Raw genomic sequence first — 24688 nt, forward strand, 5'->3', positions numbered from 1 at the left:
GGTTTCAGCAGCCCTGTCAGGATATCTAAAAAGGCACACTGTCTTACCCATGGCCTAAGAATAATCCAAAATATTGAAATGTTTGAAGCAGCCCTTCAACCTAATGATTTTCTCTAAAAATGATTAAGGATGATTCACACTGTTTTGTGAACTGGCTGTTGGTTAGTTATGAGATGACTAATAAATGTGTTCTTTGTAGAATGAGTGTCATTATATAATATGCACAATTGAAAACATTAAAAGCTTTTTAAAAAATTTACTTAATGCAGAGAGGAAAGCTAAAAACCCGAATGTGAAAAAAATTACTTGAAAAATAGAATAATTTGTTTGAGCGTTGCTAAGAGTCATTTGTTACATGGAGAGATTTTTGTAGTGGGTTGGCCAAAAAGTTTGTTCATGTTTCTCTGCAAGATGATAGTGTCAGTCACATTTAAATTAGTGAAATCAATCCCTCTGTAAGCTGTAAATATCAAAAGTTCCTTATGTGTTTATATGTGTGTGTGTGTATGTGTGTACACATATATATGAAGAGGTACCTTGAAAACTTTTAAGAAGACCAACAAACATAATCATAAAGCTATGTTAACATCTCTGATTTTTTTCTAAAAACTGAGAATCCTTTCTGCAGGCTTGCATAGGGGATGTTAAGGATGCATTTTTGTTAAAGGATATCATTTGGGGTTATTTTTCCTTGTATAATTAGAAGAAAAATTTGCACTGCAGGAATTACTTGAACTGTAAACATTTATTTTTGAAAAAATAGTGAAGTAAAATGCCTGTGACACAAAATACATAGGTTTTGGGGCCAGTTCAGTTCTGTGTAGTTGTACTTACCTCATTCTGCTCTATATTGCACTCAGACGTTCCTGTGCTTGTTTTCCTGTCCTGATAGAAAAGTCCTCTAATGCTGGGACATGTCTAAAATATGGCATTATATTTTATTTTAAAAATTTTTTGCAGAATCAAGAAAAGTATCACACATTGGGTAGTACCAAGGGGAAAATCGTTTAGTTGGGTGGACAATTATCTTAAAATGAAGGCAATTTAGGAAACTACTTTAGTTCCCTATGCTTTGTCCACATAATACCAATAAGTCATTTATTTTGCTAGCAAATACAAGATTTTAGATCTTTCATTAAATTTTCTACCTTGCCAGTTATTCATATAATAACAGAATTACCTTCATGATGTCATTATTATTTTCTCACTGAGGTTTGTGATTATTTACTCACTAACAGACTCATTCATTCACTCATTCATTAATTCTCCAATACTTAAGAAAGGGCTGTTTTATGGTAAAACTCAATAATATACAACTACATTGAGAAGTTTTTGTTTTTTTTTTTACTATTTTGTGATGCCTTGCTTTTTCATTAATTATCCCATAAAATGCATTTTTAATCACCTACTATGCTTAAGTTTTTGTGCTAGAATTAGTGCCAATCACTAAATATTTCTCGGAGAAGGCAATGGCACCCCACTCTAGTACTCTTGCCTGGAAAATCCCATGGATGGAGGAGCCTGGTAGGCTGCAGTCCATGGGGTCGCTAAGAGTCGGACATGACTGAGCGACTTCACTTTCACTTTTCACTTTCACACATTGGAGAAGGAAATGGCAAGCCACTCCAGTGTTCTTGCCTGGAGAATCCCAGGGACGGGGGAGCCTGGTGGGCTGCTGTCTGTGGGGTTGCACAGAGTTGGACACGACTGAAGTGACTTAGCAGTAGCAGCAACTGAATATTTCTAGTTCTTCTTTGCCTCCACAGAGTTAGGTATATAAAGTGTAGCTTTGGCAAATGCGTTGTGAGAAGTATGTGATTTGTCATATTCTCTTCCCTCTGGCATTGTGATCACGGAATATGCGTCAAGATAATCTTCATCAGTCTGGATCCTGGGGCCTCTACAATGAATAGAAGCTTTTATCCACCTGGTAACTAGATAGTGTTAGCTAGAAATACAATTTTTTTTAAATGTTGAATCACTAATATTTGGGTATTGTTTGTGCTACATAACCTTGTCTATCCTAATCTGAACAATCATTATAGATATAAATTTTCTTGAATGCAATACCTGAAAAGCACTGCCTAGCAGTGCAGGAGACACAAGAGACACAACTTAAAACCCTGGGTTGGGAAGATCCCTTGAAGAAGGAAATGGCAACACACTTCAGTATTCTTGACTGGAGAATCCCATGGACAGAGGACCCTGGTGGGTTATAGTCCATGGGGTCACAATGAGTCAGAAATTACTTAGTAACTGAGCACACATGCACACAAGCAAAGACAAAGGAAATCTTTGAAATCTATGTTCAAAAACATTTTAGCTCCGTATAATACAATTTGGTGGAATGGCTGCATTTGTTATAAGTTTTGTTATACATAAAAATGGTGGCCTGTGTACTAACATTTAAACTATGTTGTGACAATTCTTTAAAAATTTTTAGTTAACCAAAAGAAGTGCTGTGCATGACTCTTCCTAAATCCCAACAAGATTGTGATTTACCTAATTCTGTGAATGGCATTCCTCATTTGTAAAACTGAGTCAAAAGAAAAACATGATTTATTTTCATTTAATCTACCTAGTAGTCTTTTTGAGTATATTTGGATGATTCAGATAATTTTTAATCCGAAAATAAACAAATAAAATGAACAATATTAGGTTTGCTTATCAAAGCTTCTACTTCACAAATAATTCTGTCAACTTTATCATTTGATATGTTTAATATAGCCTTATATACTTTTGGTATATAGTATTTATTGATATTCACATTTCTAAATTAAAATTTTCATTTTTAGTAATATGATTAAAAACTGCTATCCTATTGATTTTTGCACTGATCAAAGTCAATCAAATATTACTTTAATACAGTTATTTTAAAACTTAGCATTTAAAAATGTTGACTACTGATATATTAATTTGAAAATATTTGAGTTATTTTTAAAGTCTTTGGAATAAAAGGTGACTTTAATTTTCACACACATATATATATAATAACAAAAATATTTAAAGTGAATTTTAAATTAATGAATATAGATAAACAAGCAAAGGGCAATATATAAATTATTTTTTTCATCTAAGTCCATACTGAATAACCCTTTAGAAAGGAAATTATGCCAAAAATACCTTTAATTGGGATTTTGGTTTGTGTTAGAATTTGGAACACAAGTGAGTTTTTATGTTGAATTTCCTAACCAAGTTGACTTTAACACATCTAAATAAGATTTTTGGTTTGATACTTATTTTATTACTATGAGAAACACTGGGCTGGATGAAGCACAAGCTAGAATCAAGATTGCCGGGACAAATATCAATAACTTCAGATATGCAGATAACACCACCCTTATGGCAGAAAGCAAAAAAGAACTAAAGAGCCTCTTGATGAAAGTGAAAGTGGAGAATGAAAAAGTTGGCTTAAAGCTCAACATTCAGAAAAATAAGTACATGGCGTCTGGTCCCATCACTTCATTGCAAATAGATGGGGAAACAATGGAAACAGTGGCTGACTTTATTTTTTTGGGCTCCAAGATCACTGTAGATGGTGATTGCAGCCATGAAATTAAAAGATGCTTACTCCTTGGAAGAAAATTTATGACCAACTTAGACAGCATATTGAAAAGCTGAGACTTTACTTTGACAACAAAGGTCCGTCGAGTCAAAGCTTTGTTTTTTCCAGTAGTCATGTATGGATGTGAGAGTTGGACCATAAAGAAAGCTGAGCACTGAAGATGCTTTTGAACTGTGGTGTTGGAGAAGACTCTTGAGAGTCCCTTGGACAGCAAGGAGATCCAACCAGTCCATCATAAAGGAAATCAGTCCTGAATATACATCGGAAGGACTGATGCTGAAGCTGAAGCTCCAATACTTTGGCCACCTGATGTGAAGAACTGACTCATTTGAAAAGACCCTGATGCTGGGAAAGATTGAAGGTGGGAGGAGAAGGGGACAACAGAGGCTGAGATGGTTGGATGGCATCACCGACTCAATGGACATGAGTTTGAGTAAGCTCCGGGAGTTGGTGATGGACAGGGAGGCCTGGTGTGCTGCAGTCCATGGGTTTGTAGAGTCAGACACGACTGAGCAACTGAACTGAACTGCACTTATTACTATACATTCTATTTAATAACATATAACCTCAATAACAGTCAATTTTTATCTTTAAAATGGCTACAGACTTAAGAATCTAGGACATTCTAGAAGGATATATAGGCTTGTCATACTGTGCCCCTCAGTCATGTATGACTTTTTGTGACCCCATGGACTATAGCCCAGTAGGCTCCTATGTCTGTGGAATTTTCCAGGAAAGCGTACTGGAGAAGGGTTGCTGCTTCCTACTCCAGGGGAACAACTTGACCCAGGAATGGGACCTATGTCCCCTGATCTCCTGCATTGGCAGGTGGATTCTTTCTCACTGAGCCACCTGGGAAGCCTTGTTATACTATATTCATCCTTTAAAAGCTGACTAAGCTTTCATAATTTCCCTTTGTGTGATTGAAGATGATTGAATATCCAGAATTGCCTATAAAATAAAATTTTGAACAAAACAGTGATTAGAAACTTATTAGTTATTGACTACTGAGAAAAGTAAAGGGAACTTGTAAAGCCTACTGTGGAGCATAGTATGGTATCAGGGAAATTCTGTGAGTACAATGGTCAAAAGTGTTTCCATTCTTTATTTGCTTCATGAAGTTAATGAAATTTTCACAGTTTGAGAGATTACTCCTCTACCCTGTCTGAAGTTTTATGACTGTTTGTGTCCTTTGAGCCTTGGATTCTTTTTCTAGGATATTTTTTCCTAAATATAGCTGAAAATTTATCACAGCTTCATCTGTAATAGTAATAAAAGGAAAATAATTTTAATGCTTAAGAAGAGAAAAAAATGGCTAAATTACTGTCGTTAGTCAATAAAGTAAAATTTGATATAATCATTATCATACTGAAGAATAGATAAATATATGCAAAGATATTCATAGTATATATTCCTAGGAGAAAAGTTAAGTTAAAAAATTATATGTATCACTCTGTGTGTGTGTGTGTGTGTGTGTGTGTGTGTTAGTTGCTCATTTATGTCTGACTCTTTGCTACCCCATGGACCATAGCCTGCCAGGCTCCTCTGTCCATGGGATTTCCCAGGCAAGAATACTGGAGTGGGTTGCCATTTCCTTCTCCAGGTATCACTCTGACCCCATTATAAATACATTATATTTTACATTTTTCTTTACATATGTATATGTATAGCATATATACTATGTCTTTGTACACATATATACAAAAGACTGGATGCATGGGTAAATAATAAGGTGAAAGGTCTTTTTAATTTTTGCTTATTTGAATTTAATTTTTAAAAATATAAAACTATTTTTCCAATTTTACTGAGATAAAATAGGCATAACATTGTGTAAATTTAAGATGTATAAAGTGATTATTTGATACACACGTATTGCTAAATGATTAGCACAGTTGCATTAATTAACACCTATATCACCTCACATAATTACCATCTTTGTTTTGTAATAAGAACACATAAGTTCTATTCTCTTAGTAAGTTTCAAGTACCGGATATAATGTTTACTATAGTCTCCCGCATTGCATGTGGATTCTTTACCAACTTAGCCATAAGGGAAGCCCAATAATCACCATGCTGTACTTAATTTTCTTAATTATGTAAAATGAACAGTGCTGTCTTTGTACTAAATAAAAAATGTACTTTATTATCAGTTTTTGACTCATTAGCGAAATTGTTATAGAAAATTTGTTTTATTAGAATATTTGGCAACTTCATTACAATAATAGTTTAAACCTTTCAATAAAGGTTTTGTGAATATCTTTAATAATTTTGAAAATATAAAGGAAAGGGTCTTTTATTTCCTTTTTCCTATTTAGGTATTTTGAAATTGATATAGTGAAAAGACAGCTACAGATGTGTTCTATAACAATTATAAAAATATCATCCCATTAAACTTGTTATCCTGACCTAAGTGCTGTTTTTATTGAGAGAAACTTAGTGCTTGAGATCATTCCCATATAAGGCACTAGAATAAGTATTATTAAAGAGTTTTGAATTACAGCTGATAAGTATGTAAGGCTGAAAGGAGACATTAATTTTTTTGAGCATTCTAGATAGTGTTTAAATTTCTGAGATAAGAGCTGCATTAATAGAGATTCGTACATATCTTTTTCTCCCTTTTGTGCACATATGAACACATAAGACTAGAAAAGACAATGACCACACATTGTTTTTTAATACTTTGTTAGGATTTGAAGGGATGATTACTATTAGATTGAAAAATGCACTCTTGAAAGTATTTTTTCCCCTAGATTTTACTGAAACATGAAACAATTGTTTATAGTTCATACTTATTATGACCATAGGAAAAATAACAACATATACATTTTGAATATTCATTGGAAGGACTGATGCTGAAGCTGAAACTCCAATATTTTGGCCACCTGATGCGAAGAACTGACTCATTGGAAAAGACCCTGATGCTGGGAAAGATTGAGGGCAGGAGGAGAAGGGGATGACAGAGGATGCGATGGTGGGATGGCATCACTGACATGATGGACATGTGTTTGAGTAAGCTCTGGGAGTTGGTGATGGATAGGGAGGCCTGGAATGCTGCAGTCCATGGGGTTGCAAAGAGTTGGACACGACTGAGCAACTGAATTGAACTGAACATTTTATTCTGACCATTATATACATGTTAAATGCAATTATAGAACTCAAAATATACAAATATTTTTTTAGGCACTCAGAATTATCTCATTATTTGTAATTTGTTGTTTAGTAACTAAGTTGTGCCCGACTCTTTGCAACCCCATGGACTGCAGCCTGCCAGGCTTCCCTGTCCTTCACTATCTCCCGGTGTTTGCTCAAACTTATGTCCATTGAATCGGCGATGCTGTCCAATCATCTCATCCTCTGTCGCCCCCTTCTCCTCCTGCCCTCAATGTTGCCTAGCATCGGGGTCTGTTTCAATCAGTCAGTTCTTTTGAATTAAGTGACCTGTATTTCCCAGGAAATATCTTTAGCGTAAAGGACAGTATATGGGAAAGTTATTGAGTATAAAAATACCTTTGGAAGATTTTTGAAATATCCAATCTTATCTGCTCACAATCCTTTCTTTAGGGTGCTTAGGTCACTAATCCTATTTTTTCTAAGAATAAGCAAATGTATTTAGTTGTTGCTCTTTTGTCTTATTTTTTTAAATTTTATTTTATTTTTAAACTTTACAATATTGTATTGGTTTTGCCAAATATTGAAATGAATCCACCACAGGTATACATGTGTTCCCCATCCTGAACCCTCCTCCCTCCTCCCTCCCCATACCATCCCTCTGGGTCATCCCAGTGCACCAGCCCCAAGCATCCAGTATCGTGCATCGAAGCTGGACTGGCGACTCATTTCATACATGATATTATACATGTTTCAATGTCGTTCTCCCAGATCTTCCCATCCTCTCCCTCTCCCACAGAGTCCATAAGACTGTTCTATACATCAGTGTCTCTTTTGCTGTCTCGTATACAGGGTTATTGTTAGCATCTTTCTAAATTCCATATATATGCGTTAATATACTGTATTGGTGTTTTTATTTCTGGCTTACTTCACTCTGTATAATAGGCTCCAGTTTCATCCACCTCATTAGAACTGATTCAAATGAATTATTTTTAATGGCTGAGTAATACTCCATTGTGTATATGTACCATAGCTTTCTTATCCATTCATCTGCTGCTAGACATCTAGGTTGCTTTCATGTCCTGGCTATTATAAACAGTGCTGCGATGAACATTGGGGTACACATGTCTCTTTCCCTTCTGGTTTCCTCAGTGTGTATGCCCAGCAGTGGGATTGCTGGATCATAAGGCAGTTCTATTTCCAGTTTTTTAAGGAATCTCCACCCTGTTCTCCATAGTGGCTGTACTAGGTTTGCATTCCCACCAACAGTGTAAGAGGGTTCCCTTTTCTCCACACCCTTTCCAGCATTTATTGCTTGTAGACTTTTGGATCGCAGCCATTCTGACTGGTGTGAAATGGTACCTCATAGTGGTTTTGATTTGCATTTCTCTGATAATGAGTGATGTTGAGCATCTTTTCATGTGTTTGTTAGCCGTCTGTATGTCTTCTTTGGAGAAATGTCTATTTAGTTCTTTGGCCCAGTTTTTGATTGGGTCATTTATTTTTCTGAAATTGAGCTGTAGGAGTTGCTTATATATTTTTGAGATTAGTTGTTTGTCGGTTGCTTCATTTGCTATTATTTTCTCCCATTCTGAAGGCTGTCTTATTTTTAAGAGCTTTGTGCTTAATTATCTTTCTTTTTTTTCTACTGTAGGTCATTTTCTATCATATGGCCTATAAAATCATTCCCAATAGGAGAGCGGCAAAAAAGTCATCATCTTTTGAAGACAAGTTTGATTAAAAGGTAAATTCAGACCTCTGGATAGCATATGGGTGATTGCTGCACAATGAAATTGTTGTTTTCATTGAAATTACTGATTATTGCCCATTTTGTTTGTTTTTAAGGCAGAGGCCATTGTTGAGGATTTAAACTAAATTTTCTTGAATTATACAAATACAAAAGTTTGTTTTTAATATATAACATTTTACATATATTTAATTTTTAAAAAATATTTTAATTTTAGCATTTTAATTTGTTTTTAATTGATGGATAATTGCTTCACAATATTACATTGGTTTCTACCATACATCAACATGAACCATTCATAGGTTAAACTTTAAAATACTGTTTAAAATAGTTTGAAATAGGATTTATGAATTAATCATTATTTAAGTAATTTAGGAGTTCTTAACACTGTATCTCCTATAAAAAGAGGGAGTAGAAGGCAGAACATTTGTATTGGAGTGCTTTACATGCTAATCATCTAGGATGGAATATAATCAACTCTTTCAAATATCCTTCCACTTGTTATGATAGGATGTCTTTAGATAAATTTACAGGATTTATTTTGTTTTACTAATTCATTGGTATATGTAATTAATCCACAGATACGTTAGTGAAAGCTGGATTCTAAATGACTTTCCTATGATAAGCTTTCCAATTAATTCTTTTCACATGGTTTTCCTGGTGACATTTGAACTTCTTTCATTATGTAAAGCACATCTGGAATGAGGCATTGCTGAATAATAATCATGGATGCTAACATGTTGAAGATTGAACCCCTGACATAGTCAAATGCGTTTTGGTTTAAAACAGTGACCTCAAATAATGCTGGTGTAAGTGAATCATATTTAGAAAGGATCTGTAGGCAGCTTGCCTGTCTTGGGCTTGAATTGGTGAAAAAGGAAGAAATCAAATTGCAACCTGTCTTCATTGCTTACTAAAGTTGACTATATTGATTCATATTTTTTCTCCTATTGGTAAATATTTTTTCTTGTCTGATATAAAAATTTTGCAGTAAGTATATATTAAAAATATAATATACAAAACATATGTTAAATCATGTATTACTTATAATTTACATTTGTGTCAAAGGATTACTAAATTTCTTCCATGGTGTATTTCATAAAAGAGGTGATATTGGCAAGATCTTGTTTAAATGGCTTGCTAATACAAGAAGCAGATCATTTAAAATGGACGTTACATCTTTATAGGATGTTAGAAATGAAGACATTACTTCAAAATGTAGGTAATTATTGCCTCCTCTTTTATCAGTGCTATTTTCTGAGATATTATCATAAGAGAGCACTTTAGTATTAAGCAGGGCCTTCGAGTGGCAATAAATCAGTCCAACTGAGTCATCATTGTCTAAGGCATCTGAACTACTGCAATGTTGCGGATCCGACCGAGAGTGTGAAATCACTTGACCCTTGGCATTAACCTTTGCTGAATGAATAGACACTGCTTTCCACATCAAGGAACAAAGCAGAAGACTATTGATTAAACACCACATTCACTTGATATTAAATACTGGCTGAACTCACTTCTTGCTTCCAGTTCGAAAGGGAGAAACCCAGAGAGCTGCTGAGTCTCACGAGAATGGATGTTTGTGATTCAGAGCAATGTTTTTCCTGCCAAGTACTTCTTTTCTCCTTTGATCAATAACTAGCAGCCATGATCAGCCATGAGTATGTATTGTCAATTCCGACCTATGTCTTTTATCACCTAAGGTGAGAGGTCACAGTACTATGACTAAGACTTCAGTTCTAAGCATGGATTGTTCCCTGACTTCAATATCTCTTTGAAAAAGCAATTTATTTTATCTGTTGCTCATGAGTCATTGTTTTGACAGTTGATTTGACTACATTAGTAAAATACATGACTTTTCTAAAATTCTTTGGTTTAATCACTCTTTTTGCAGATGTAGAAGAAATCATAAAAAAGTATGTTTTAGGATATATGATTGTGGTTAAAGTATTGTAGTTTAGTAAATTTCTCAAGTTAGAAGAAAGCATAAGCTTTGGAAGAGAGTATAGCAATACCTATGAGAATAAAGGGAACAAGAAAAGATGTTTTACCAGAAATCTCAAGCTAATTAACTTCTAAAACATTGCTTGTCCTGCACAATTGACAAGAGTTTGACAGTTTCTTTGTAGACCTATTTTATCCAGAAGAACATGTGTTATTGGCAGATAAATCATTTCAAGGAAGTAAAGTTAAATTTTAGCCACAGATAAGAAAATTACTTTTTAAATTTAAATAGTTTTTATGTGCTCACATAACTAGAATTTATTGTAGGGAGCATCATAATAGCTATAAGTTCTTTCTTTCCTCTCCAAGGTTTCATATCATTTTGGACCCAGGATTTTACACCAGTAAAATTCTATAAATAATTGTTTTCATTGCTAAAGGTTTTAACTGGCTTGTGTTCAACACCAAAAATTCCAGATCAGTTGGTTGCGATTCTGTCATGGTTGAGCAAAGATCATTTCTTGCCCTGAATAATAGGAAGTATTTCCTCTAAGGACATAATGATATAATTTAATACACTCACAGTCTCACACAGTTTGCAGTTTTTGAAAGGGAGTATTAGAAGACTGGGGAAAGTTGATAAAATGAATCATGCTGCTAAACTTAATGGTCAATCCTTTTGCTTTGATGCTTTCTATAGGATGTGTAGCCCCTGAAATCTTTCTTTGAAAGCTACTGAAGCTGTGAAAAATATGAACCGTGTTCTAGCTAAACACCATTTTGGTTATGTATCATATAGTTCCTTTTCTTTACTACTGAGGACATTTGTATAGAAGTCATTTTAGGTCACTATTATCTTGAGCATAGACATGCTGTATGTACACAAGAACCTTGAACTTGACTTGGAGGTAGCTACGTACAATTTACTCGACTGATATAATACAGTACCAGCTTGTTCTGTGCATGGAAAATATGATAGACAATCATTTGCAAATAGTAATATTTTAAAGTTATATTTAATGAAAACGTTTAATGAGAATTCTTGGCTTTGAAGTACCAAATAAATGATCTTTGTTCTGCTGTGAAGGAGATACTTTTGTGATATTTGAGACTAATCAGACTGAATAGAGGAGTGTCTGGGTCAAGGTCTCATGGCAAGTCTGTGACATAGCTGTGATTCGAATCCATGGAACACATACTGCAGACTCTTGATAATCTCTGTGGTGTCTGTATGTTATTTCTAAAGGGAGATTATTGTAAAATGAGGTGGGTGAGATACAATAAAATGATAAATAATTACAATTTATTGTAACAGAAATATTGGAATATTCTCATTCAAAATTGGAAGAATAAGGAAGCAAAAGAGAGAAAGAGGAAAGAGAAGAAAAACAAGGGAAAAATACTTTTGGTTCTGCCGTACAGATTTAGAAAAGACTCAGATAAGCATCTCACTTAAGACACATGCAAAAAAAGTGTTTATGCTAACAGAGATGAGTTCATAATTAAAAAAAGATTTTTTATTGTTCTTTTTAATTAAAAGAATAAATAGGTTCTCATTCACATCTCTGCCAGATTAATTGCCCCCTTCCCTGTCCCTGTCTTTAAAAATAATTCAGAGGTGCTTTAGAATGTACTTAGATCAGCTGAAGAGCAAATCTTTCTGCTGTTAAAGGTGAGTTCCAGATGGGCTGTTTATGAAACTTCATTGTTTCTGGATTAAGAACAAACATTCCAGTGGGATTTTTGGAAAAGTTGAGATAATAAAGGCTCCAAAAGTATCTGCCACAGGTAGATTATTCAAAATTGATCTTTTCTGAGGTTTGACAAGTTTCTCATTTTTATCTGCTGCCTCACGAGAAACTTCTTTTTAAAAGTTCCCTGTAACAGTTCACATCTAAAAAGGATGGCTCTCAAGATGTTCATAGCCCTGAACATAAGTCTGTCTCTAGCCTGGTCAGGTATCTTTTTAGTGTGAGTTTTTTGTTTCCTTGAATTAACAGAAGACTTTGGAATTGATACATGTTGTTAAATCTTTGCTTGGGATCTAGTAAAACCCCATGTAGTTTATCTGACACAGTAGAGTTTATCTTTGTACATTTGTCATTCCTCATAAAAGATATCGACCAGAATTTTTGTGACTTTGACCAGCAGAAAACCTTAGCCGACACACTCAAGGATGAAATGCAGTCAGCGGAAATGGAAACGCTTCAACCCTGCCCCTGTGGCAAGAACGGCTTCCCGTTAGACAATCTGGTCAGATTCTTTATGGACCCAAAGGGAGCTGCATGTGCTGGGCATTGCGTTCATGTTTTTCTTGACCTACCTGCTCCTTAGAGCTCCATCCTAAGGCAGCTGCTTGTGTAAAACCTCTCAGAAGTATTCATCATTGATCTAGCCATAATCACACTGATCTGTTGGCTTTTCACTAAACTTTACTTAAGTGAAAACTAACCCTCTTCTTCCTGTATGGGGTTATGATTGACTGTATGTCCTTTGAATGGTGTGAAGATACTGGCTGCGAAACTAGAACACTGCTTTTAAATGTCTTTAAAAGAAGGAAGGAAAAACATGTCCCCTCGACCACTATAGAGCAAGATAAAAAAAATAATGATGGTGCACACTGCATTGTCCATGTCGACCTTTTGAGAATCTTTTTACAACATCTCAGCAGCTTGAAAAAAACTTTTCTCTCCTCCTGCCTACATTTATTTACTCCCAAATTATCTTCTAAAACAAGCATTTTACAAGGATGCATTCTAATTTATTGTTGCACGCATGCTACACACACTATTTATTGAGAATTCCTTAAATAGTCAGTTTCCTGGATGGCAAATAGAGTCCACTACCCACCTGAGATATGTGGAATCAGGATAGTTGGAGAAAAGGAAAAAGAAACATAGGCCCATGAGGACATGAAAGGGGGTTAGCAAATAAGACCATTAGGAAAGTATTGGTCTGAGATGTCAGATGGAATGACCTTCCCACATCACTTAGAATCTGCGGACTGGGTGTATGAAATTAAGCTTTACCAATACATAGGTAATAAGGTCTAAAATACTTAATAACGAAAGCTATGTTAAGTGTCTTTATGGGGGCAGAGTTGACTTCAGATGCTAAGCTTTCACTCTATGCAGCTATAATTTCACGACACGAGGGGAGTCTAAGCACTTAGTAATATTTGTGGGCCTCAGTCATTTCTCCCAGTACTCTCTGGACATGTATATAATTTTCCACAACTAATAGCTTATTCTTTTATAAAGAATGGTAATGGGGATGGGTAATTATCACCTAGTTGCTTAGGGCTGTACTTTCGTGTATGCAAGAGCAGACCTCTTGCTTCACCTTTCAAAATAACATTCGTAAACATCACAGTGCACCCAGAGCAGCTGAATGGGGGCGTGTGTGCTGACCCAGAATATCAGTGCAGCCAGCCAGCCAGCAACACTGTGAAATACTTTCCGTTTTTCACATTGCGTATCTTTTATGTGAAAACACACACACACACACTCACACAATGGCAGCTTTAGTCAAAACATAGCTCTACTTAAGAATTAATATTTGCAGTCATGAATTCTTTTCACATGTTATCTTAGTTCTAAAATTAGTGATAATAAGATATGGTGGTTAAATAAGCAAATATTTTTTAGAAATTTTGGTTTCTTTAGATTATTTATTTTTCCTTATTTTGTTCTCATCGTATTATAATTTGGTTGTTAAAAAATTCTTTCTAGTTGCGTCTAAGAATGGTCCACTTTGGTATAATTAAAGGCTGATGAGTCATTCACCATTGTCTCCAGGTTAGTTTAGTAAGTAGGATACAGTGACTGTGGAATTGTGATCAATAGCCTTTGATCTATTGACACAAAGGAATATTTTTAGCAGCAAATTAGTCTGTTATGTAATAAGCAACTGTGGCTCTTGTTAAGGGAAAAGTTTTATACCATAATGCAAGAAATGAAATCTGATATCCAGAGAAGAATGAAAACTTTTAGAGAACTTGGAGACGTATTTTAAGATATTTGCTAAGAATCTGGAGACTGACTTTAGCACAGAACTGTTGTCTTCCATTCCTCCAGGGTTCAAACTGGAGTTCAAATTTAATGCTCTTTAGTTCAATTTGGTTTGGTAAAAAATTTCCTTTTATGATTTTTAGAATGGCCATTATTCTCAAATCAGGTTACCAAATGTTGTTAAATTAGGCAGTAGCATTATCTGTTTAGAATTAACGTGAGGCCACATCCTTCTTGATTTATAGTATTTATTCTAGAAGATTTACGTAGTATTATTGTCATGAGCGTGAGTATTAAGGGCTATGAAACCATTACTGGCAAAGAGCTTATCACAAGATATTCAGTGCAAAGGGATATCTGATGCTTATCAACCTGTTATAAAGAACTTTAAAAAAAAATGTCTTGAGATTTTGTGTGAGAGACAGCCTTCAAGATAAGTTTGGGCAGTCCCTATTTGGAAAGAAATTTAAACCTCACTGTCAAATGGCATTTTCATCCATTTGAGAAGTTATTTTATCCATTGAACGGGACCCTATTTCAGATGTACAATCCATCAGGTCAGTTCAGTCACTCAGTCGTGTCCGACTCTTTGTGACCCCATGGAATGTAGCACACCAGGCTTCCCTGTCCATCACCAACTCCCAGAGCTTGCTCAAACTTAAGTCCATCGAGTCGGTGATGCCATCCAACCATCTCATCCTCTGTTGTCCCCTTCTCCTCCTGCCTTTAATCTTTCCAGGCATCAGGGTCTTTTCCAATGAGTCAGTTCTTTGCATCAGGTGGCCAAAGTATTAGGGTTTCAGCTTCAGCATCAGTCCTTCCAATGAATATTCAGGGCTGATTTCTGTTAGGATTGACTGGTTGGATCTCCTTGCTGTCCAAGGGACTTTCAAGAGTGTTCTCCAACACCACAGTTGAAAAGCATCAATTCTTCAGCGCTCAGCTTTCTTTACAGTCCAACTCTCACATCCATACATGACTACTGGGAAAACCATAGCTTTGACAGGATGGACCTTTGTTGGCAAAGTAATGTCTCTGCTTTTAATATGCTATCTAGGTTGGTCATAAGTTTTCTTCCAAGGAGTAAGCATCTTTTAATTTCATGGCTGCAATCACCACCTGCAGTGATTTTGGAGCCCAAGAATATAAAGTCTCTCACTGTTTCCATTGTTTCCCCATCTACTTGCCATGAAGTGATCAGACTGGATGCCATGATCTTAGTTTTCTGAATGTTGAACTTGAAGCCAACTTTTTCACTCTCCTCTTTCACTTTCTTCAAGAGTCTCTTTAGTTCTTCTTCACTTCCTGCCATAAGGTGGTGGGATCTGCATATCTGAGGTTATTGATATTTCTCCAAGGAATCTTGATTCCAGCTGTGCTTCATCCAGCCCAGCGTTTCTCATGATGTACTCTGCATATAAGTTAAATAAACAGGGTGACAATATACAGCCTTGATGTATTCCTTTCCCAATTTGGAACCAGTATGTTGTTCCATGTCCAGTTCTAACTGTTGCTTTTTGACCTGCATACAGATTTCTCAGGAGGCAGGTCAGGTGGTCTGGTATTCCTATCTCTTGAAGAATTTTTCACAGTTTGTTGTAATCCACACAGTCAAAGGCTTTGGTGTAATGAATAAAGCAGGAGTATACGTTTTTTCTGGAACTCGCTTGCTTTTCCTATGATCCAGCGGATGTTGGCAATTTGATCTCTGGTTCCTCTGCCTTTTCTAAATCCAGCTTAAACATCTGGAAGTTCACGGTTCATGTGTTGTTGAAGCCCAACTTGGAGAATTTTGAGCATTACTTTGCTAGCATGTGAGATGAGTGCAGTTGTGCTGTAGTTTGAACATTCTTTGGCATTCATTGCCTTTCTTTGGGAGAACGATCCATATCTTAGCACATATCACACTTGATTATAATTGCGTCCCATCTCTCCCTCTAGCCTGTGATTCCATGAGAAAAGAAGAGTAGGCGCATCGGTAAAATTGAATTCTAGTCTGAGAAATTGGATGTTTGTATATACCCTTGGCATCTTTGCTTTAACTTCAGCCAACTAGGCAAAGGAAGCCCCAGAATGTTAGACATTTTTTAAACGTGTAAGTGTAACATTGAACTTTCTTTTCATTTTATAATACCTTTACCATTCTCAGCTAGTTTTATCATAGAGTCATTGTTAAATGTCTCCACCAGGAAAGATCTCTTTTTTAAGACATTCACTGAAGAAATAACAACTTCCTACTAACAAAAAATAAAGCATACGTTAACAATATGAGGCAGAAGGCAATGGCACCCCACTCCAGTACTCTTGCCTGGAAAATCCCATGGACGGAGGAGCCTGGTAGGCTGCAGTCCATGGGGCCGCTAAGAGTCGGACACGACTGAGCGACTTCACTTTCACTTTTCACTGTCATGCACTGGAGAAGGAAATGGCAACCCACTCCAGTGTTCTTGCCTGCAGAATCCCAGGGACGGGGCAGCCTGGTGGGCTGCCATCGATGGGGTCACACAGAGTCGGACACGACTGAGGTGACTTAGCAGCAGCAGCAGCAACAATATGAGGGGCTCTAATCAAATTTAATACATAAGCTATACATATAGTTTTAAACAAGTGAAGTTGTATTCTTTAAGGCATTAACAGTGTTTGTCCTAAAGAATCCTTTGTGAACTTTTACTGGTGCTATACACCACTTTTGATGGCTATCATAGCTTGGTCCTGAGATCTGGTCGCCTTGCTTACAAATTAACCAGTTTTCTTTGGCACGTAGGATAAGAAATGTGACATTGACTTTGGAATTTTGATCAATAGCCTTTGATCTTAGAATCCTTTGTCTTGTTGCAAGTGATAACTGGCACAAGGAACACTTTCTGTCTGCAAGAAGAAATATAAAGGATTTGGAGTTAGAGAAAAATAGATCTCTAATCAGCCAATTTTACTATGTTAAGTAAAGGCTAGGAAGAAAACACACATCCCCTTTATCAAGGCTTGTTACGGGGAGAATAGTGTAGACAGGGCTCTGTATTTTAAAACTTTAGATGTGAAACAAAACTTTCCTTTAATGAACCCAGTCTTATATGACCAAATGTTATTTCATAGTTGCCCTCTGAAGTTCTGCCTAGAAAAATGAATTGTCTAGTAGGAGATTAAATCTTCCAGGATGAAATGATAATATCAGGCATATTAGACCTATTTCAAAAATCAGAGTGAAAAATATGAATGACAAATTTGATGTCAAGAATGCTAGATTGCAAGTGAAGGGTCACATAGCTTACAAGATATCTCTAGATAGATCTACCTTCAAGAAAATAAACTTATAGTAGTACTTTATCCCAGCATTTGTAAGTTTAATTCATTTTGTGCTGTGCTGTCCTGTGCTTAGTCGCTCAGTTGTGTCTGAGTCTTTTCGACCCCATGGACTGTAGCACACCAGACTCCTCTCTCCATGGGGATTCTCCAGTCAGGAAATACTTGACTGGGTTGCCATGCCCTTCTCTAGGAGATTGTCCCAACCCTAGAATCAAACCCAGGTCTCCTGCAGTGCAGGTGGATTCTTTACCTTCTGAGCCATCAGCAAAGCCCATGAATACTGGAGTAGGTGGCCTCTCCTTTCTCCAGGGGATCTTCCTGACCCAGAAATCAAACTGAGGTCTCCTGCATTGCAGGCATATTCTTTACAAGCTGAGCTACCAGGGAAGCCCTCATTTAAGGCAGGCTAGGTGAAGTTATGATGTTCATTGATTTAGGTATATCAGATGCATTTTTGATTTATGATATTTTCAGCTTGCTGCTGCTGCTGCTTACAATGGCTTTATTGGGACATAACCTCATTGTCAGTTGAGGAAGACTCGTGTGTGTGTGTGTGTGTGTGTGTGTGTGTGTGATTTAAGTATATATCCTATGAATAATTAGTTAACACATGAAGCACTTTACTTGGCAATGCATTCACTAAAAGTCACCTCCATGCCTGAAGCTACAACAAACCTTTTCACTTTTTTTTTTTACTTCACCACCAACAAAAGATTTACTAATAGTTGACTCTACTCCACAACCTCTCCAGCATTTATTGTTTGTAGATTTTTTGATGATGGTCATTTTGACTTGTGTGAAGTGATATCTCATTTTAGTTTTGATTTGCATTTCTCTAATAATTAGTAATGTTGAGCATCTTTTCATGTGCCTCTTGGCCACCTGTGTATCTTCTTTTTAGAAATGTCTATTTAGGTCTTGCATCCATGTTTTTGATTGTTTGTTCTTTTGATTTTGAGCTGCCTGAGCTTTTTGTATATTTTGTAGATTAATTTTTTGTCAGCTGTTTCATTTGCAAATATTGTCTCCCATTCTGAGTGTTGGATGCTGCTGCTGCTGCTAAGTCGATTCAGTTGTGTCCGACTCTGTGGGACCCCATAGACGGCAGCCTACCAGGCTCCCCCGTCCCTGGGATTCTCCAGGCAAGAACACTGGAGTGGGTGGCCATTTCCTCCTCCAATGCATGAAAGTGAAAAGTGAAAGTGAAGTTGCTCAGTCGTGTCTGACTCATAGCGACCCCATGAACTGCAGCCTACCAGGCTCCTCCATCCATGGGATTTTCCAGGCAAGAGTACTGGAGTGGGGTGCCATTGCCTTCTCTGGAGTGTTGGATAGGTGACTTTAAAAATGATTACTCATTCATGAAATAAGCCATCTTTAATGTATGTGGACTCTCTAGAAATATTCATGCTTATCTCTGTCCTTGCATGATTAGAGTCTAAGAATCTAGTGACTTTAGTAGCCTTTTTTTTTTTTTTTTTCTGTTTCCCATTCCTTTTGGAATGGCACTCTAGGCCTGGGATTTTGAATAATTCTATGCTTAGACACGTATGGAGGGCCTCACTGACTTAATCCAACTTTAAATATAGTTGAATCCTGCTGCTAGAATATTTACTTGTCTCTGATGATCCTTTCATGCATGGTGTGGTTTGTTTTCATTGTTGTTTAGTCACTGAGTGTGTCTGACTCTTTTGCGACCACATGTAGCCCACCAGCCTCCTCTGCCCATGTGATTTTTCAAGTAAGAATTCTGAAGTGGGTTGTCATTTCTTCCTCCAGGGGATCTTCCTGACCCAGGGATTGAACCCCAAGCTCCTGCTGCATCTTCTGCATTGCAGGTGGATTCTTTGCCACTGAGCCACCAGAGAAGCCCATAGTGTGGTTAGAGCACCTAAAAGGAATAGGAATTGAAGTTTTGTTGCACTCATAGAAAAGGCTGTATCAGTTCAGTTCAGTCGCTCAGTCGTGTCCGACTCTTTGCGACCCCTTAGACTGCAGCACGCCAGGCTTCCCTGTCCATCACCAACTCCTGGAACTTGCTCAAACTCATGTCCATCTAGTTGGTGATGCCATCCAATCATCTCATCCTCTGTTGTCCCCTTCTCCTCCTGCCTTCAATCTTTCCCAGCATCAGGGTCTTTTCTAATGAGTCGGTTCTTCCAATCAGGTGGCCAAAGTATTGGAGTGTCAGCTTAAGCATTAGTCCTTCCAATGAATATTCAGGACTAATTTCCTTTATGATGGACTGGTTGGATCTTCTTGCAGTCCAAGGGACTCTCAAGAGTCTTCTCCAACACCACAGTTCAGAAGCATCAATTCTTCGGCACTCAGCCTTCTTCACAGTCCAGCTCTCACATCCATACATGACCCAGGAAAAACCATAGCTTTGACTAGAAGGACCTTTGTTGGCAAAGTAATGTCTCTGCTTTTCAGTATGCTGTCTTGGTTGGTTGTATAATTATGAACAAAATAAAATGCATCTGTGGCAAATTTTTATCTCAACCTCACAATGTTGTAAGAGGTTTAGCTTTCACTTACTTATAGCTATTGGAGGCCAAAGATATTTACAGCAAAGTATCTAGTAATTGTGACTGACCATATTTGTCTAGGTTAGTTCACAATGACGAAGTGAAAAAGTCCCATTTGGAGTGAGAAGGGAGCCCATGGAAGTCACGTGGTTCTGCAGTGTTTGAGTCTAATCTGAGGTAGGGGTGGCACTTCCTGTCTTAGCAGCTGCTCGTCCTGTTTCCTCTTTGTGAGGAGCTTCGATGCCCATTGTCACGATGGCCACGTCTGATCCAGATTGCAGAGGGTGAGCCCGCTTGGTGGTCACGCGCATTTCCTGTGCTGCAGATAGGGAGGTCTGGGGACTCCTTTGCCCAGTGCATAGTCACAAGTAGTTCTTGGCCAGCTTGTTTATTTCCTAGTTCAGTTCCCTACAGATCTTATTTGGAATTCAGTCTGTTTTTATTAACACCTATGAAGAAACACAGCCAAAGATCCTGCCTGGAGGTAGCCTTAAACTCAATAATTTTGGGGACTGGCCTCCATGCTCTGTCCTTTTCTCCTGTATTTAAGAGACACAACCGTGAAGCCGGTTGGAACAACAGGATGCTGTGGCGAGGCTGTTCCTTCAACTTTGCTTTACTACACTTGTTCCCATTGTTCAGCAGAACACTCTTAAAGGAGTGTGCTGCCTGACAGCATTTAGGACATAATTGTTTCTATTTCCAAGCCTACCATTTTTGAATAATCTTTTAATTTTAGAACACTTTTAAATTTATTGAGAAATTATGAAGGTAGTACACAGAATTCCCATATACCTGGTAACCAGGTTTTCCTGTTTTTAACTTTTTACCTTAACATGGCACATTTCCTTAGTTAAGAATCTTGATCATGATTAGTGTCTGCACATTTATTCAGATGACCATTTTTCTGTTCCCGGATCTCATCCAGGATACTGCATTGTATTATTTATTTATTGCAATTTTGCTTATTTTTGGTTGTGCTGGGTCTTCGTTGCTGCGTGGACTTTTCTTTAGCTGTGGTGAGCGGGACCACTCTCCAGTTGTGGACCACAGATTTTTCATTCTGGTGGCTTCTCCTGTTGTAGATCGTCAGCTGTTGAGTGCAGGCTTTAGTAGCTGTGGTGGGTGGGCTCACTAGTTGCGACTCAGCACGGGCTCCATAGCTGTATTTTCATTCTCTTAACAGTGTCTTTGCAGAGCAGAAGCCTTATATTTCAAGCTTACCACTTTTTTCTTTCCCACATTCTGCTTTTATCCTTGTATCTAAAAAGTCGTTATGAAATGAGTTGACTCAGGTGGCATGGATTTTTCTACTGTGTTCTAGACGTTTTATAATTTGCATGTTAAAGTTAGTTCTGTGACTGTTTTGCATCACTTTTGGTGAAAGCTGTAAGATCTGGGTCTAAGTTTGTTCATTTATTTATTTATTTGTATTTGGAAATCCAGGGGTTTCAGCACTATTTGTTGAAAGTGACATGAAATGAAAGTCACTCAGTCGTGTCTGACTCTTGGCGACCCCATGGACTGTAGCCCATGGAATTCTCTAGGACAGAATAGCGGAGTGGGTAGCCTTTCCCTTCTCCAGGGGATCTTCCCAACCCAGGGATCGAACCCAGGAAAAGACTATCTCTTTCCTGCTAAATTGCTTTGCATTTGTGTCTTTGTCAAAGAGCAACAGAATGTATTTGTATTGGTGTATCTCTGGGTCTTCTATTGTTTTATTGATCTATGTGTATGTTTTTTTTGGCTAATATGTTGATGTCTTGATTATCATAGTTTTAGAAGTCTTCGAATTGAGTAGTGTGTGTCTTTCATCTTTGTTCTTCTTAAGTATTATGTTGGTTAACACAGATCTTTGGCCTTTCCATATAAGTGTTAGAATCAGATTGTAGATATTCACAAAATAACTTGCTAGGTTTTTTGCTTAGGCTTGTGTTGAGCCTATAGATCAAATTGGAAAGAACTGACAACTTAGTAATATTATCTTTTGGCTTAAAGCTCAACATTAAGAAAATGAAGATCATGGCATCCGGTCCCACCACTTCATGGGAAATAGATGGGGAAACAGTGTCAGACTTTATTTTTCTGGGCTCCAAAATCACTACAGATGGTGACTGCAGCCATGAAATTAAAAGACGCTTACTCCTTGGAAGGAAAGTTATGACCGACCTAGATAGCATATTCAAAAGCAGAGACATTACTTTGCCAACAAAGATTCGTCTAGTCAAGGCTATGGTTTTTCCTGTGGTCATGTATGGATGTGAGAGTTGGACTGTGAAGAAGGCTGAGCACCGAAGAATTGATGCTTTTGAAGTGTGGTGTTGGAGAAGTCTCTTGAAAGTCCCTTGGACTGCAAGGAGATCCAACCAGTCCATTCTGAAGGAGATCAGCCCTGGGATTTCTTTGGAAGGAATGATGCTAAAGCTGAAACTCCAATACTTTGGCCACCTCATGCGAAGAGTTGACTCATTGGAAAAGACTCTGATGCTGGGAGGGATTGGGGGCAGGAGGAGAAGGGGACGACAGAGGATGAGATGGCTGGATGGCATCACTGACTCAATGGACATGAGTCTCAGTGAACTCTGGGGTTTGGTGATGGACAGGGAGGCCTGGCGTGCTGTGATTCATGGAGTCACAAAGAGTCGGACACGACTGAGCGACTGATCTGATCTGATCCATGAACAAGAACCATCTCTCTATTTATAAAGATCTTTGGTTTTTCTTTTTTTTTTTTTTTAATAAGAATATTTAGTTTTCTTTCTATACATTTTGTCATATTTTGTTAGTTTTATATCTATGTGTTTTGTTTAGTTTTGTGGTGCTAATGTAATGGTATTGTGTTTTTAATTTCACATTCCAATTATTGAAAATTGGCATATAAGAAAGCATATTAACTTTATATCCTACAATGTTGCTATAGTCATTTATTACCCAGGAGGTTTTTCTGTTGATTTTTGCGATTTTTTTTGCCTACAAAATCATGTCATTTGTGAACAAAGACCTTATTTCTTCCTTTCCAGTTTGTATACGTTTTATTTCCTTTTTTTTGTTTGTTTGTTTGTTTTACCTTAGCTGCTGCTGCTAAGTCGCTTCAGTCGTGTCTGACTCTGTGCGACCCCATAGATGGCAGCCACCAGGGTCCCCCGTCCCTGGGATTCACCAGGCAAGAACACTGGAGTGGGTTGCCATTTCCTTCTCCAATGCGTGAAAGTGAAAAGTGAAAGTGAAGTCGCTCAGTTGTGTCCGACTCTTAGCGACCCCATAGATGGCAGCCTACCAGGCTCCTCTGCTCATGGGATTTTCCAGGCAAGAGTACTGGAGTGGGGTGCCATTGCCTTCTCTGTACCTTAGCTAGGGTTTGTTATATAGTGTTGAAGAGGAGTGGTGGTAGTTTGATCTTGTTTCTGTTTCTGATCTTAGAGGGAAATAAAGCATCTGTTTTTTCACCAGGAAGTAGGATGTTAGCTGTAGGTTTATTGTAGATGTTCTTCATCAAGTTTGGGAAGTTCCTTGCTCTTCCTAGTTTACTGAGCAGTTTTTATCAGGGGTGTGTGTGTGTGTGTGTGTGTGTGCGCGTGCATGTTTGTTCAGTCATGTCTGACTCTTTGCAACCCCATGGACTGTAGCCCACCAGGCTCCTCTCTCCTTGGGATTCTCCAGGCAGGAGATACTGGAGCAGGGTGCTATTACTTACTCCATGGGATCTTCCTGACCCAGGGATCAAACTGACATCTCTTGTGTGTCCTGAAGTGGCAGGCAGATCCTTTATCACTGTGCCACCTGGGCAGCCTTTTGTTATCTCTTTATGTGAAAAAGAAAGGCTGGAGGGGGCCGGAAGGAGAGGAATGCCATTCCGTCCAGCTGTGATATCTGAGGTTATTGATATTTCTCCTGACAATCTTGATTCCAGCTTGTGCTTCATCCAGCCCAGCATTGTGCAAGATGTACTCTGCATATAAGTTAAATAAGCAGGGTGACATACACAGACTTGATGAACTCCTTTCCCAGTTTGGAACCAGTCCATTGTTCCATGTCCAGTTCTAACTTTGCTTCTTGACCTGCATACAGATTTCTCAGAAGGCTTGTAAAGTTGTCTGGTATTCCCATCTCTTTAGGAATTTTCCAGTTTGTTGTGATCCACACAGTCAAAGGCTCTAGCATAGTCACTGAAGCGTAAGTAGATGTTTTTCCGGATTTCTCTTGCTTTTTCTATTATCCAGTGAATGTTGGCAATTAGAATCAGGTAAAGTCTTTTCTTCTAGAAAGATGAGCTTTGTTATGCAGAATGCTTTGGGTATATCTTAAGATAGTTATAATAGGGCTTCCCTGGTGGCTCAGACGATAAAGCGCCCGCCTGCAATGCAGGAGACCCGGGTTCGATCCCTGGGTTCGGAAGATCCCCTGGAGGAGGAAATGGCAACCCACTCCAGTATTCTTACCTGGAGAATCCCATGGACAGAGGACCCTGATAGGCTACAGTCCA

General features: G+C 37.7%; 1 protein-coding gene across 42 annotated transcripts in view; it reads left to right on the plus strand.

Annotated features, from left to right (window-relative positions):
• The window catches only part of LOC147369959 (uncharacterized), a 650726-nt gene that overhangs the window by 390239 nt on the left and 235799 nt on the right, over window positions 1–24688 (plus strand). For 29 of the 42 annotated variants that reach the window (XR_015168204.1, XR_015168210.1, XR_015168215.1 and 26 more), the window contains one exon: window positions 8328–8417. Coding sequence is in view for 20 of the 42 variants with exons in the window: in XM_086413063.1 (XP_086269189.1) it covers window positions 8328–8417 (90 nt within the window). In the remaining 22 variants the exon portion in view is untranslated. Of the gene's footprint in view, window positions 1–8327; window positions 8418–9001; window positions 9298–9668; window positions 11728–12512; window positions 12973–24688 lie in introns of those variants that run through there. The other 13 variants (XR_015168218.1, XR_015168211.1, XM_086413070.1 and 10 more) reach the window with 7 other exon arrangements.

This window comes from Bos grunniens, chromosome 7 (assembly GCF_055505025.1).
Source record: "Bos grunniens cultivar Pamir isolate PY7600 chromosome 7, Bosgru_T2T1.0, whole genome shotgun sequence".
Taxonomy (NCBI): Eukaryota; Metazoa; Chordata; class Mammalia; order Artiodactyla; family Bovidae; genus Bos; species Bos grunniens.